The sequence below is a fragment of the Molothrus aeneus genome, chromosome 10, assembly GCF_037042795.1.
Source record: "Molothrus aeneus isolate 106 chromosome 10, BPBGC_Maene_1.0, whole genome shotgun sequence".
Classification (NCBI taxonomy): domain Eukaryota; kingdom Metazoa; phylum Chordata; class Aves; order Passeriformes; family Icteridae; genus Molothrus; species Molothrus aeneus.
In genome coordinates, this window is record NC_089655.1 from 4233455 (window position 1) to 4249853 (window position 16399).

General features: G+C 43.6%; 1 protein-coding gene across 1 annotated transcript in view; it reads left to right on the forward strand.

Moving 5' to 3' along the window:
* Positions 1–16399, forward strand: part of FARP2 (FERM, ARH/RhoGEF and pleckstrin domain protein 2) — a 73144-nt gene that overhangs the window by 38246 nt on the left and 18499 nt on the right. The window contains exons 12-15 of the mRNA XM_066556574.1: positions 15–72; positions 700–940; positions 11417–11589; positions 16203–16292. Of these exons, the coding sequence (XP_066412671.1) occupies positions 15–72; positions 700–940; positions 11417–11589; positions 16203–16292 (562 nt within the window). The remainder of the gene's footprint in view (positions 1–14; positions 73–699; positions 941–11416; positions 11590–16202; positions 16293–16399) is intronic.

Here is a 16399-nt window from a genome sequence, read left to right on the forward strand (position 1 = left end):
GCTCTGTTCCACAGGAGGCACAGCAAGGTCAGAGCGTCCACTCGCACCTCGAACGCAGATGTGCCAAAGCAGGTCAGTTCTGCAGCACTCTCTGAGCTGTGGTTGTGGGCAGGGGCATGGACAGACAGCTCTCTGAGGTGATAGTGAAGGAGTCAAGTCACCAGAACTGCTGCCACTGTTTGCTCTTTGTCTGCTGTACAGTTCTTTTTATTGGTGTTACTGATTTGATAGTTGTAGCCAGTGGAGTGTGAAGTGAGTCATATTTTACTCAAAGTTCCACTGAACTGAGAAGGAAGTGTTGAACTTTCTAGTATGTTGTTATTTCAGAGGATTAGTTATCTCTAGGTACTCTGTGACTGCTCTCTGGCAGTCTTAAAGCTGTTGTAAGATGCCTTCTGCAGGACACAGCAAGAAACAATCATTTCATTGAATGCTCTTTCACTGTCATTTTGTTGTTATTTGTGGATGCTTGTTCAGCTATACAATCTATGTTTTTAACTTTCCATCCAGCTATCAGAATTAAGGAAAAACCTTGCCTTTTTCATGGGCTGCTGGATCAGGTTCAGTGTCTGCTGTAAAGTGAGCTCCTGTGAACCATATATTCCTTCTTCATATGGATGTAACTGGATGTTACATTTGTTTTATGTATTACAAAAACCTTTTTATCTGTTGTGTTTCTGCTTTTCTGTCCCCTTTTAGAGTGCCCCATTCACTGAGGGCTTGAGAACTCCAGGGTCTCCTGCCTCAACAGCTGCCCCCTTCCACTCGGTTCACTCCTTGGCCAGTCCCGCTTCCATCCTGCCCATGTTTGCTGAGCCCAGCCCTTCCTCCTTGGAGCCCCGAGCATCGTACACAAGGATTCCAGACAAAACCACTGCAGCACCAGTGGAGGAAGTGGGGAGGAAGCTGATGCAGCAGCCTGGATCTCCCGTGCTCCAAGGTGTTGGGTTTGGTAGTGTTGCAGGAAACTGTGACCCGTCTTGTCCTGTCCTTGAGAGTGGTTGCGGTGTAGACGTAGATGTAGTGAGAAGTAGTAAGGAGAGCAGGGTTGCTGGTTGTAAAAATGACAATGATGAGGATGACTTTACCACAGGTGTATTCATTGCTGAAAAAGAGCAGCAGCATGGCAGCCGTGGGGCCCCTCTTTTCACACTGGCAAATTCCCAGTTGCAGTTGTCAGAGGAGTTTATTGACGATGACCCGGCAGAAATGTCCTTTTTTGCTGGGGGCTCTGAGGCATTTTCCTATGTGTACAGTGGGTTAGAATTAAAGGGTTCTGAGTTTTCCAAGTGTCTGTCAGAGCCAGCTGGTTTAGCTGCAGATGCCCTCCAGCAAAGCTCAGTCTCTGCTCAGTCGAGCCCTGACAGGTACTCAACCGAGGCCGTGGATATGAATATGGAAGAGGAGTTTGAATTTGAAGAAAGCAGCGATTTCAACGGCAACGAGAGGCCATCGGACACCTCGGAGCTGTTTGAGGTGAAGGCCCAAGCCAGCAGAATGCAAAGCCTGCTGAGCCCCTCTGAAACCAGCTCCCTCATCAACAACCGCTCCGAGAGCAGCTCCCTCAACAACCTGGCCCTGAACGGGAGCTGCTCCCTGCACACCCACGGCTCTGCCAACCACTCCTCTGCCAGCTCCATGCTCAACTTCCCCGCCTGCTCCGTGCGCTCCGAGTCCAGCTCCGCCTTCCAGTTCACGGACATCATTGACCAGCTGGAGCAGCTCAGCTGCCCTCCCACCACCACAGAGGACTCCAGCAGCACAGACACCGACTCCTGGGACTCAGAAACAGCTGCACCTTTGGATGTAAACCTGTTCTTTAGCAACCCCTTTGCTCAAAGCACGGGGGACAACTATGCCTTTGACTTTCAGAATAATTTAAAAAATCTCACTCAAGAAGACTGGACAGAGAAGTCACAGATCAATTGAATGGTCTTGATTTTTGGAATGGATTCCTCAATGCTTTTCAGGCTTGGAAGTCAATAGGGTGTGATATCACTCAATCCAATGGCTGGATTTTAAATCACTTAACATAGTTGATTTTTAATTTTTTTTTTAAATTTGTGTGCCTCTTCGGTGTCCCTCAAAGCATCCAAGTTTTGGTGCTGTGTTTCTGTGCATCACACTACATCAAGAATGGGTTATAATAGGCTACAATGTTGGAAAATACTACATTTAGGAAAAAACACTGATTTCAGAGAATTTTAAGTATCAACTGGCTCATGCAGACATCACAACTTACACTACACTGAAGGATTTCTTCGGCTGTAAACATATCTGTAAGAGTCTCATATAGTATACTGTTCCTCCAAAATCCAAATAAAACAGTCACTTCTGCATTTGCTTGTTAACCAGCAGCTGCATCCAAAAATTGCCTGTTTTCCTGCACTGTAGCAAGATCCTCATTTTGGGTTTGTTTTTGTTTCCATCATCAAAAAAAACCCCTGAAGAATCTTCAAATCATCTCTGAAGGGCAGTTTTAAAATACCAACCTATGCAACGTATCTGTGGTATGCTTTGAAGAATAAATAGACTCTACCTACCTTTGGAAGAGGGAATGTGTATCCAACCAAATGGAAATAGCAGTTTCCAAACTTCTTGTGAAGACAAGCTTATTTGCTGACCTGCAGGTGTCTTCAGCAGTCCAGCAGCAAACGTTTTGCAGCAGTTTGGAGATATACAGAGACTTTAAAAGCACTTAATCCCCATCACATTTCCCTTCTTTCTTATTATTAATCACTCTGCATAAAAATACAGAGAAATTCAGAGAAGTGTCCTGTGTCTGTGGAGGACAGCTAATGGTAAACCTGGTGTTAGCTTTAATTTTTTCTTTAAAATATGGACTGTATTCAGAAAAATACTGTAATTTTTCTGAGAAATTGAGTTGTTAGGAGAGGTAAATATTATAGACAACAGTTAGAGCTTCAGGGCTTTTGTAAATTCTTTTAGACAGGGGACTTTTACATGAGACATGAGCTGTAAGTTAGGAAGTGTAATGGAAAAGACAATTGAATTGTTGCTTAACTGGTCACATTTAATTTAGCAACATTTATTGAGGCAAAACAACAGAAGTTGTGAAATGTCCTTCCCAACTGTTGTGGATTGTGGAGGTGAAATTCTGAGCTTCAGCTTGTGAGGGCATTTTTTAGACCATATGCAAGCAAGAATGGGAAATCCATAACACCTGACCCAAATCTTGTGATGGAAAGCATCATCTCCTTCAGCCACTTGGTTTTGGGGTTCCTTCTGCCCACTTTTCAGTCCTTTGCAGAGAGGGTGCAGCACTATTACAGCTGATGCCTCCAAAATAAGCAGCTTAGTTACAAACATAACTTTATGGTCCATATTATTGCTACCAGTTTAAATATGGTCTTGATATATCATTAAAGACCTGCATTGTTTACTCAAGCATTTAAAAAATACTATTATTTCTCAAAATTCTGATAACCAAAACTTCCATGGAATACTTTTGAACATGAGGCAGAACTCGAGGAGGTAAAACCTCCTTTAGTCACCCATTTCTTCCAGGTTAGTTCTACCAAGGTATTACTATTCTGCACAGTGCTTGCTTTTATCCTGTGTTGAGTGGAATGTGTGTTGTCCCATGAGAAACCTGCCCCCTTTGCCAGCAGCCCAGAAAGACAAAGCACATTGAGAACAAAATATTAGCTCAGATCTCCAGTAACCTACTACAAGGTGCCCTTTTTTTTGCTCTATGTTACTTCCATTTTGTTTCTTTCCTGTTGAATGTGTGTTCTGGCTCTTTGTGGGACTTTATTCAGGCCTGTGGAGATGATGTCATGGGGGTGTGGTGGGACATTTTGAAACAGGGCAGTGGTGTAGAGAGCTGGTGCCTTTAACTAAGTTTTTAGGTGATTTGTCTGATTTCTTCCCAGAATGAACTACACTATGTAACCTAAGGAAGAGAAAGAAAATCAGCAAAGAGACAGAATTCTGTCTGCAGACTCTATAACAGGTGGTGGCAGCAGGGACAAGTATATAGATAAAGATGTAGAGAAAGGCTGTTGATATCTTTGATCTTTTAAAAAGAGGATCAGGATTCAGCTATTACATACAACTGTGCTGCCTCTATTTCATGTCCTGTGCCTCAATCACAGGCATTCATTTAAATGTGTCAGAACAGGGAATAAATCCAACTAAATTCTCTTAGTTTTCAAAAGACCTTGGTAAAAAGCTGCCTGTATTTTCAATGTACAGGCTTGCCCATTTGCTTTCTTGCACCACAGTTAGTTTGAAAAGACATCTTCAATGTTTTTCTTCTTTTATTTTAAACTGTGCAGATCTTTTATTGGCAGTTCTAACTCTCAGGGATTTTCTATTTTTTTTTTAAGAAAGCAATAAGATTCTTAGTGTATTGCCCCTTTTGTCTTCCAAAGGAATGCTGGTGACTAGGATTCCAGTCTTCTATCTTAGGGCAAGTTGTGTGGACCCACAGGAGGTGAGGGGACCTTTGACCCTGGTACAGATGTGTTTAGATGAAGGTTTTAGGTACAGAATGAGAGTTCAGAGCTGCCGCTGTGCCCCTGTTAGTGCTATCTGTGCTCTGGCTGACTGATAGCATAGAGCAAGCCATCGAGGCTTCCTTCTGTGCTTCACTTGGTTTCCAAAGCCATATGGCTTCTGAGGATATCTTTGCATGCTGAGCTGTGTTGTTTTGTTCAAGATTTCCCAGACAGACACAAAAGAGCAGAAAATTTGCTTCATAAGTAGAGTTTTTATTATAGCAAGAAAGCTGTGAGCAAAGGCTCTTCATCATTTCCTTCAGAGACATCAGATTCACTTTCTGGTAGAGATGGAGAGAAAACCAGCTGCCCTGAGGGAATGCAGCAGCTCAGACCTTCCCAGGGAGCTGTGTGGGTTATTTCAGTGCAGTGGAGCTGTCCTCTCCTCCCCTGGCTGGCTCCTGAGGTGGCAGGAGAAGGTGGGACAAGGAAGGTCTGTCCCTGCTCTGTCCCTTTCATTCACTTGTGGGTAGCATGAGGGGAGTGTGCTGTGTCCTGAGTCCTGGTGATGCTGCTTAACTTCCAGCATTGTTCCCTGGGGTTTGTTTTGTTTTCTTCTTACTGTATTGATACTGAAACTTAGTTCCTGGTACTGATTTCTGTTTATTTCCTGAGAACACAAGCCTTCCTTTCATGAAGGTGAGTGGTGAGTTGGCAGTGGGAGAGTCTGGAGCCTTGCAGTGACCTCTGCTGTGGGAACCATGCAGCATGGAAAACAGGGGAAATGACTTAGGAAAAATGACAAGATGGAGAAGATCTTTGCCAAGTATCACATGCAAAAAGGCAGCATTTGAGGAGCTGTGGTAGAGCAGATAAAACCTGGATGTAAACTTTGTGGTCATGCCCCCACCCCTCCCAGTCTGTGCCTCTGCAGGTTCTTGCACATTTGCTCTGTGCCTCCCACCCCGTGGGGAGCTGGGCACACACAGGTGGGAGCATTTCTAGCCAGGGCACAGCTTTTGGTGCTGTGTTTTTCCAGTAGGAGAACCACAGGGGTGTCCAGGTATGTTCTCCTGCTCTGCACAGTGCACCCAGCAGTTGTTTGCAGCTCAGCAAAGGGACTGGGCCAGGGCTCTTTTCCTTCCCTCCACATCTCTCTGTTCTGTTTTAGCAAACACAGGCACCTGTAGGATGCATGCCAATATTGGTGGCTTTTCCCAGTGAGGCTGCCAGGCTTAACTCTGCAGTTCTCACCTGAACCCTGAGAGAAAGCAAAATGGGTGTTGTGAGTGAGCAGTTTAATCCCCACCTGTACTTCCCTGTGTGTACTCCTAACCCTTCTGATGCTTAAAGACATTTATTAAATGTAAAGCACTACATCAGAGCATTTTTGATCATCATCTATGCAGTTAATGAAACTTAATTTGCACAAAACATGGGTCATGGAATATTCTCTGACCTATCCACCACCTGGTTAAGCTTTGTTAAGTTTACTAACCTGTGTTACCTATTGTGTGTAGACTTTGTAATTTTCAAGTATTCATTAGTCAAGTAATACATACTGTATATTCCCAGGACTTGCCATATGTTATCTTAGGGTGGAATAGGGTGATATATCAATCTACCCTCAACTTTCACTTTAATTTCCAGTGAATTTCAGAGTTCCTGAATAATCTGGATAATACCAAGTATTGATCTCCTCTTTCCTGTGCTTATTTGTATTGTGGTCATAGGTGATTTTGTTTAAGGGATTTTTATTTTGGTTTTTTTGGTGGCTTGGTTATGGTTTGATATTGGGTGTTTTTATTTGATTTTTTTTTTTGGTGGTGGTGGTAGATTTTGTCTAGCTGCAAGTCTTGGTAGGGATAAGATTTTGTGAAGATACTAATAAAAGTTGTTATAATTTTATGCTTTTTTTGGTGCAAACCTGTCGGTAAGTCATTCCCATTATTGTCATTTTGAAAAATGTTCTAAGCCATAATGACTCAGTACTGAATGAGTGTAATCACAGGGGTCAATGCAGTCCTTTAGCTGTCATTGGCTGTCATTTTTAGGGACTCTTCCACCTCACTTGTCACAAGGGCTGTGTGTATATGTATGGCTGTACATACACATCCTCTGTCTGAGAATGGGGAGACCTTGCAGTTCCAAACACATCATCAAATCCTCTTCATTAATTACCTGCCCATGGGCTCCCATAGGATCACTCCAGTGGCTGAGCTGGAGGTTTGGAAGTTCAAATTTGGAACATGATGAATTGAACCTGCTCTGTGGGAAGGTTTCCTGTCCATTTTCAAAAATCAAATAATGTTCTGCAGTTGCTGGAATCCCAACATTCCAGTTTATTGGTACGAACAGGGGCACGTGTGCCTTGGTTAGAGGGACTCCCCAGTTCCATAGGTGCTACTCTTGCCAGGAAAAGATTGCATTCAAACAAAGAGAGCTGGAATTTTTTAATTGATCTCTTGAACTTTATCTTTTATATGGGAAATGTTTATTGAATTATATGTTGGGGTTTTTGAGTATCTTTGTGTCTGTTCAGATTGCCAATTATGAACCTACGGATTTGTACTAATTCATAATTTTAATTGTTTATGCAATAAAACAAGGAAAACTTTGATATAAATGACAACATGGGCTTTTTAGCTTTATTTTCATTACCCTTACCTTTGAAATAGAATAAATATTTATTCTCCTAGCCAAGGCATCTTATAGTTTTATTCTCAGCTTTCTCCACACAGTTTTCCTTCCCCCTGTAGCACTTCGTTGGAAATAGAGCACAGTAGGCAAACACTGGTGTGTGGGTTTCAAATTCCTGCTTTGTGCAGATCTTTTGCTTGGAATACAAACGAGACTAGAAGCTCAGATTTCTTTGTAGGAATGATATTTATTGTGGAGACCTTTTCTTTTAAACTGGGTATATCCCTTGAACTCTCTCTTGTATCTGTTTTTATTGGAAGATTGTCCTTTTTTTTTGCAAACACAGCATGTGAAGGTGATTGCATGTTTTCTAGCTGGCAGGTTCTCCTTCAGGTGTCTGTGGCCAGTGTTTAGGTAATTCCTCTTCCCTGCAAACAGGGCTTTTACAAGGTGGAAAGGTGGCAAAAGGAGGGTGATTATTTGGGATTGTTTCAGCTGTTTTATGGGCATCACCATAAAACCAGGGCCAACCTTAGGATTGTGGTATGTGACTTCACTGGGCACATGCCAAGTGCTGTAAATTTGCTTTAATGTTTTACATGACCTGTACCTGTTGAAAGATAAAAACAAAGATATTTGATTTTGAAGTCTCTTGCATCAGTTCTTTGGGCTCTGATAATTTTCAAGTTTCTCTTATCTCCCAACTATTTCTCATCTTTTTCAAGGGAAGATTTGCAGAGGGCAAATCTGCTAGTTGTGATGTTTTGAAATAAGAAAGATAGGGAAAATATCCAGGATTTTACTTGTAGTACATCAGCTTGTTAATGACTTCCCTCTGGAAGTAATACTGTGTATTTCACTCTAGAAATAATCATTTGGTCTGTGCATGTGATGGGTTCAGCAGGGCATGGGGTGGAAGGGAGGCTCAGAGCAGGCTCCCATTGGCCTCTGCTCAGCCTCTGCAGGGCTTTAGCCTGAAAACAATCTCTGCTTTTGGAGCAGTAGTAATAGCAATGATATAATAATAAAGTTGCATCTCTAAAGGTTCTCTGTCACTCCATTTGATAAGGAGCTGTTGTTGACATTTGACTTTCACATAGCTTTTGTCCATCCCATAATGCTCAGTATTATTGGGGTACTATTTTAGTGGTCTGTCTTTGAATTATTTTAAGCATCCATGCATAAAGCTTAGAGAACCTGTATTTTTTGGCCAGCCTGTACACTCAAATCTGGCTTTCTGTGTAGGAATTGAATTTAGATTGAAGAATGGAAATACCTGCTGAAAAAATAACTGAGAAGTGATGCCAAAAGTTTGTTATCTTATTATTCTGCTTGTTATCTCAGTGAAAATCAAATGGAGCCTGCTTCTACATGACCAACATTACACAGTAGCTGTGGAGGATATCCTCAGCATTCTCACCAGATTCTGTAGCTGTGCTCTTGAATACTACAGAGCTTTTATAATGTTTTATTGATTAGTTTTTATTTTTTATTTCTATTAGCTGTATGCTGGGCTTTATGAAACTGTGGGCTTGTTTGCTTAAGGGCACGTTTCTAACTGTGTAGTGTAACTAAGAAGTATGAGCATACTTGAAGATCTTTGAGTATATGGAATATTACACTGAGCTGATGCATTTTTGGATGTTGCCTTAAGTGTGATGCAGAGGCAGAAATTTGTTGTGTACAGGATGCAGCCATGTCTGACTGAGTGGGCTACAACTCTCAATTCCCACATCAATGCATGGAGGGCTGGGCTCCCAGCATTTACAGACAACAATCTGGGATGTTGGTGTGACTTGTAGAGAACAAATTTCCACTTGATGCACAACACTGAAGCACAGAAACTCTGAAAGAGTAATCCCTTTTAATGAAACTGGAGGATGCTGCCTGTGGGGAAGGGAAGACCTCAGAGCACCAAGGTTTGATGTCAGAGGGAATCATTCACATGTTTTGATCTTCACATCAATATTTCCACCTAATTAGGAGTTTTCTACATTGAGCAGCAGTTGAAATGGCTTCTCCCTTTACCATCCTTCTCTGTGAGAATGAGGAATTGCTGTACCTCCTACCTGCTTGCCTGGAGTCCTCTTGTGCTGCTCTGGTGGAGAAGACTTGGGTTATGAGAATGAAAATTTCAGTCCTCACCTGTAATATCATCTGCCATCACACTGAGCTCAAATCAAATATTTAATTAAAGAACTGTTAGCCAAAAAGCTGACTTGAGCTGCTCTGTGACTTCTTACAGCCTCTTCCAGGGAAAATAAAAAAAGGGGAAGTGACAGGACAGGAGGGAATGGCCTTAAGTTGAAGCAGGGACGTTTTAGATGGAGTAAATTCTTCCTTGTGAGGGTGCAGAGGCCCTGGCACAGTTGCCCAGAGCAGCTGTGGCTGCCCCATTCCTGGCAGTGCCCAAGGCCAGGCTGGACAGAGCTTGGAGCACCCTGGGACAGTGGAAGGAGTCCCTGCCCATGGCAGGGGTGGGACTGGGTGAGCTTTAAGGTCCCTTCCCACTCAAACCATTCTAAGATTCTGTGAACGTGCCTCATTTCCATCAGGCACTCTGGCTTTGGGAGCTCTTGCTTTCAGATTCAATGTTTGCAGTTAATTTCCTGGCCATCTTCTGTTGGAGGAGATAAAAGGTAGAAGAACCTGAGTTAAAAAGCAGGGTGGTTTATAACAAGTTATATCCCATTTGTTCCCTCTGTGTCTGAGCTTTCAGGCTGTCTGGAAGCAGTTCAAGTTACAGATTCTGGAATTTGTTGCTACTTCATGTTAAATTCCAAGAACTTAAAGAAGCTCCTTACCCCTGCAAACTCATTTGTTTGGAAGCTGGTTTTTTCAGCATTCCTGGCATGTAAAAGCAAACTTGAATCCTGTGCCTGGATAGATGAAACAAATGTTGCTTCCCTGGGGTGAATGGACAAAACGCTTAGGGAGAAGCAAAAATCTCCTCCAGAAGTGGTGCTGGACTAGTGTACAAATAGTTAACTCAGCAGCCTGGATGATCTGAATCTCTTCCAGGTGACCGAGTGCAGCTCTGTTTAGCTTCCTGCCTTTGTCCATGTGGAGTCACAGGCTGGGGCTGCCTCGCCCTGGGTGTGCTCTCCAAGCCTGAGCAGCTGGGAATCGAAAGCTCCCAGCTCCTCCTGCAGCACCCATGACGGTGTGAGGGGATACTGGATACCTGTGAGGGCTGATTTTTAAACATTTTAAGATTTTGTGATGATTTCTAAGCAGTTTGGGGAATGATGATTTGGCAGTTTGGGGTTGGCTGTTGATTTCCCCGTTTGTCTTCGGGTGGGTGGTTCAGCAGTCGTGACACAACAAATCCTGCTGGGGAGGCTTGGGAGGCTGTTTCAGTTTTCCTGGTTTAAGTGCTGATACCTGTTTGGTTACCTGATCTGAGAAAACTCATTTGTGTATCACAGAGAAGATCAGAAAAATAGTATGTGAGATTAGGAGGAATTCTCTGGGTGTAGTGTGTCTGTCACCTTCCTTTGGTCCAAAAAAGCTGATCTTGAATGGTCGTTTTCACCTCCAAGGGGGGAGATCTGTATGCTGAAAAGAGGAGGCTTAAATTCGCTGTGATGTGTCAGAAATCTCTAAAGGGTCCACAAAATAGTAATAATAATTTTAAAAAAATGTTCAATAACCTTAAGCAAAGTGGTACCTGTTGCTTCTAACATTTAGCTGTGGATTGTGTCCATCCAGTTAATACTGAGTGCTACAAAATTGTTTTCCTTGTGATTATTCTGTTTGTATACTTTAAAAAGCCAGGAATTAATTTTTTTCCATGCTCTCTCATTGCTTAGCAATAGGCTTTCCTTTCCCTTTGGATCAATTTTGGAGATGCCCTCATTTCTGAATGTATTTCTAACATACTTTGTGTTCTGGAGTGGCAAGTCATGGAATAATTAATCCTAGCTTTTCCCTGTGTTGAACAGTAACTCTTATATTAAAAAGCAAAAATTAAAAGCTGTATTCCAGTTGCTGCAGTTTAACCCTGTGTTGTGAACTGTGCTGCTACTCTGTGACAATAAGCAATTTATCCTTCCCTTTACTGTGCTTGTCACTGTGTCTGTCCTTAGTGCACTGCCCTATAACCTCTGGGATGCAGGGAACACTCCCTTTACTTTAAGATACACACTGAAGTCTTTGGATTTATATGCCTTTTTGCTCTTTTACCTTTCTAAAAATAATATGAGATTGCAATGCTGGTTTGCTGTAACAGTGGATAATCACCTTATTTGCACTATCTTTAATATAATTTTCTCTCCTTTTCCACTCCATTTTCTTGTTGTTTTCCCACCCAGGCCTCCCTGTGGACCATGGCCAGCTGTCCTCCCTTGTGCTGAAGAGTCCCCTGGGTTTGAGCCCAGGCTTTCAGGTGACTGCAGCCACCCAGGGCTCGTCCCCTCTGCTCAGCCCTGTGCTCAGCGATGCTGGTGGGGCCAGGATAGAAGAGGATGATGAAATGAAAAGGAAGGTAAGAGCACAGAGCTGGGCAGTGATGGTGCCATGTGGGAGCTGTGCTGGGCACTGCAGGTGCCAGTGAGGAGCTGTGCTTGCTTGCTGAATGCTGTTTTATTCTGTGGTGGCTGGGGCAGTGCTGAAGGTTGGTTGGATGTGTTGTGCTGTTGTGGCAGGAGTCCCCTCTGCCCTCCTGGCATCTTGTGTCTTCTGGGAGCACCTCCCTCTGTTTTAGCAGGAGCAGTGTGTCAAGGAGCTGTGTTCAAGATCCACCTTTTATACCCAAGGAAACGAGTTTGGGTTGGATATTAGGGGAAGGTGGTTCTTAGGTTCTTCACCCCAAGGCTGATCCCTGGAGCAGGTTCCCCAGGGAAGTGATCACAACACCAAGCCTAACAAAGATCAAGGAATATCTGGATGATGCCTCCATTCATATGGTTTATTTTCAGGTGGATCTGCAAGGAGTAGGGAGCTGGACTCAGTGATCCTCAGAGATCCTTATTTGTTAATGTATAAGGAGTTTGTTTCCTGAGTTCCTTCCTTGCCATGCAATCTCATCACAGTCTCATTGCTCCAGCTCACCATACATTGTTCCTCCAGGTCATGCTTTCTGACCTTTAGAGGGGTCCTGTGGTGTTCCCTTTGAGCTGTGGAGGACCTGAGCTCAGTGTGAATTCTCTCACATCCGTTTCATCGTGGGCTTGGTCAGCAGAGCTGGCTGTGTTGTTGAAGTTGTCCTCTCCATGGCTCACCCTTCTGTCTGGAGAGGGGTAGACAGTGCTCTGGCCTTGCAGAAGCTTGAGGCTCACTTTCTGGAAAGAGGGGACAAAAATGCTCCTGACTTTTGCAGGTGGAGTGAGTCTCAAACCAGGAACAGCTTTAGGTCTTCAAGACCTAAAAACATGTGCTTATGTCTGGGTGCTGCTCCATGCCTGGGCTGATTTCTTTCTGCCTACCACTGAGCACTGGTTGCTTTAACCAGGGACTCCCCCACATGATGTGGGGTTTTCCTCACCCCCATGTAGAGCTCAGGATTTGCTGCATTTCTTCCAGAAGGATAAAGAAGTCCACAGTAGAGTTCCATGACCATTTTTCTGGAAGACTCTCTGCTCTCCTTGCCTTGCTTGCAGAGAGGTTTGTTGGCTCTGGTGCTTGAGAAGGATCCAGGACCTTCCATTAGAGTGTAAGGAAGGCTCCACTGTCCAAACTCCATGTGGAGTCTGTGACCACACTGGCATCTGCAGTTTTCCATACACCCACAAAGAAGAAGAAACCACCTTGTGTGGTCTTTACTTCTGCTCTTCTGCTTGCCCCATCCAGTGTTCTGGTTGTCTTACCTCTGTCAGGATCCTCAGGCAAGAAGGCCACAGGCCCTGCTCTTTGGTGTCTTTACCACATTCTTGGGCACCTCCAGGCAGTTTTGTGATGCTGTTGAGAAACACCCATGGTGTGGACGTGGTGTGAGTAGTGCTTGCCAAAAAGAGGAAAGTTTAACCAGTTAAGTGGGAGCTGAGCTGCACACAACCCACTCCACTGGCAGCTTCCCTGTCTCATTTAGACTTTCTGAGGTGGAGTTTATAGCTTTGGCTGATCACTCTACTGTTAGTTTCCATAGTTATTTTAAAAATAACTCCCCTCATTTATCCTTATAGCTTGGAAATAATGAGCAGAGACTGTGTTAGCTGACTTAAATGTGAAGTCCAACCATTTCTGCCACATTCTGCAAGGTCTGGTGTTTTGGCAGCTTGTGTTCTCCTTCAGGCTGAAACTAATTTATGAAAGTGAGACTCCTTAGAAGGGAACCTCTTTTTATTGTATTGATCTTAAGCTTGATCAACTCCTGAATATTCCAAGGCTTTGATATCTATTCAGAGACGTTGTTGTAAGTGAAACAGACACAAGAAGGAACCAGTGTGAAATTGGTTACCTTTCACAGGAGCTTTACAGCTTTGTTGTACAAAGAAAATGTAATCTTGCAATATCTCACTGACCAGAGCTCTGATTTGAAGGTGATACTGTTGTAGTTCTACCTGGTTAATCAGGGCAGGTTCTGCAAACTCTCCAGCCCTCACAATGTGTGCTGAATGCTCTTTGCTGCCATGGTGCTGCTGGTCCAGTACTGATACCTTGAGAAAGATGAGGGGTTTTTTTTTCTTTTAAAATCACTGTGCTTTTCTTCCATCTCACTGGTAGATTTCTCCCTGCTCCTTTTCTAAAGGAGGTTGGTTGTAGCAACTCACTTAAAAAGGGACATTGAAACTGGGCTTTTTGGGGGAGTTCCCCCACTCAGAGTTATTTTTAACATTTCTGAAGCCTGATGTTTGAAGTGAAAAGTTAAACATTTTTGGCCATTACAAGTTCAGAGTAGAGCTCTTCCCTCCCCACAAGCTGGGGCTGCTGTATCTGGTGAGTGCTGAAGGTTTCCAGGTGGGATTGTTTGTACATTATATGGTGAAACATCAGTTTTTCCAAGTAAGGATCTTTGCCTGGATGCCTGCTGTGGTTGTAGAAACATTTTCTTTGGACTCCAGAAGGAGACTGCCACCTCAGAGAGCTCTTGTGTTTGGCTTTTGAGGCATGAGCTGATTTTCTTTCCCCTTGCAGAGCCTGAGCAGTGGTGAAGGTGTTTGGCAGGGCCCCTGTGCACTGTGACTGCCTTTCCACTCCTCTGGTGCAGGGTCTGCCCAGCAGCTGCTGCCAGCACTCAGCACAAGGGATGCACTTAGGACTCCTGCAAAACTGAAAGGAAAGCAAGTTAAGGGCACTGAATTCCACCAGGGAGCAATTTGGAAAGAGCAGGAACTTCTGAGAATAAACAGAAAGGGCTGATGTGCTGCAGGGAGAGAAAGGAAGAGAAGGTGCCTGGGAAAAATAAAAGCCCTCTTGTGCCCCAGGTGAGCACAGAGTCAGCTGGAGAATGAAGCAGAAACCTGCAGAAGTGTTCAGAGGTGGAGAAAAACATGATCCATGCAGGCTGTGAGAAGTGACAGGTTATGACCATGGTGTGGTTTTAGTTTTTAAAGAAGTTCCCCCATCACTACCTGCCTGTGTAGAAGTCATGCTCCCATTTCACACACCTGCAGGCTCTGTAAGATTTGTAAGAAGTGCAGTAAGATCCTGTACATAGTCCAGAAGGGGATGTACCCAGAGCTGTGTGAAAACATCCCTGACAGCAGAAACTCTCCTGTCTGTAAGGAACTGAGACTGAGAAGTGAGATGGTGAAACTGTGCCACCTGAGGCCAGGAAAATGATGATGTTTCCTTTGGGAAGAGGCTGCTTATGGAGGATGCCCACTGAGGTTCCACAGCAAATGAGGCTGCAGTCAGGTAAATAGGCCAGGGAAAAAATCCAGGATTAGGTAGGACTTTGCCTGACAGCATGAGACAGGTAGATTGATGGGAATGGTTGTATAGTGAGTAGGATTATGTCCTCTGCTTCCTCCAGGGAGGGGGCAGACATGTGGAACTACAATAACTAGAATAAAATAACCTGAAAAGAGACTAGACAGTGTCTAAAAATTAATTATTTGAGGAGACACTCCTCTAGGGATTCTGTGGACTGAATGCAGAGGTTACTGAGCAAGCAGGAGAATGTCTCCTCCATGGGTAACACTGAGCTGGAGGATTGGGAAACACTCAGTGGCTGTGCTGACAGCACTGGAGGCATCTCAAAGTGACTCTATAAAGAGAATTTTTAATTAGCTGAGAACATACAAGGAAACAGAAGAAAGAATTTTCAAAGCAGTTTTTCCCTCAGGAGAGGCAGAGATGGAGGAGACCAAGTTTTGACATAACTCAGTGGCATTTGGCACAGAACAGCACAGCATAGTGAGCTAAGGAGTCAAAGCACTCCCTTGCCTTAAAGAGTGACTAATTCCTTAATATTCCATGATTTTTAGTAGTACATGTTTTCAGGCTAACTGATTTTGTGTTGTAACTGCACAGCATCTCTTGCCACCATTTCATTCCTTTGTTTTTCCATATCCATTCTGTCTTCTCTTTAAAGAGCAACCCAGAGCAATCATGCAGCCAACAACTGCTGTGGTTTGATTTTCTTTTTTTCTTAGCTAATTAATGTGGTCTTCAAAGGAGTAGTTTGAGTAAAAGCTGTAAGTGGAAATAAACAGTTTTGGAAAAGGACTGCTTGCAAATCTGTTGGGCTGTGTTTGGTGGTTAGAGAAGTGTTTAAAATCTTGGTATCTTAGATTAAGTGTTTCCATATTTTTGTAAAGTGCTCCCTTGATTTGAGATGGAAGTTCCTGTAATGGAAATGTCCAAGGCCAGGTTGGACAGGGCTTGGAGCACCCTGGTGTAGTGGAAGGTGTCCCTGCCCATGGCAGGGACTGGAATGATATCAGCTTGAAGGTCCCATCTAATCTCAACCATCTATGATTCTAAGATAATTGACATATAATTGGCATTATTTTTTAATACTCTAACAATAGAAAGAATATTTTATAGTAAAGTCAGCATTTGGGAGTATGATACTGAACAAAGAGATGTCCTGTTAGTAACGAGCTGCTCCATTTGCACACAGCAAAGGGAAGTGGATGTGAGGTTGGAGCTGATGCCCAGGAGGAAATGGAGGTTTGTGTTGCAGTACTCACTGGTGTCTGTGTGTCCTTCCAGCGCTGCCCCACTGACAAGGCATACTTCATAGCAAAGGAGATCCTCGCCACAGAACGCACCTATTTAAAGGACCTGGAGGTCATTACAGTGGTAAGTGCCTTCTACTTTATTTCTTTTCCCTTTTTATGACAGATTGGTGGTTGTTAGGTTGGAAAAACTTGGAATTTCTTCTTGTAATGTAGCATAAACCATGATCC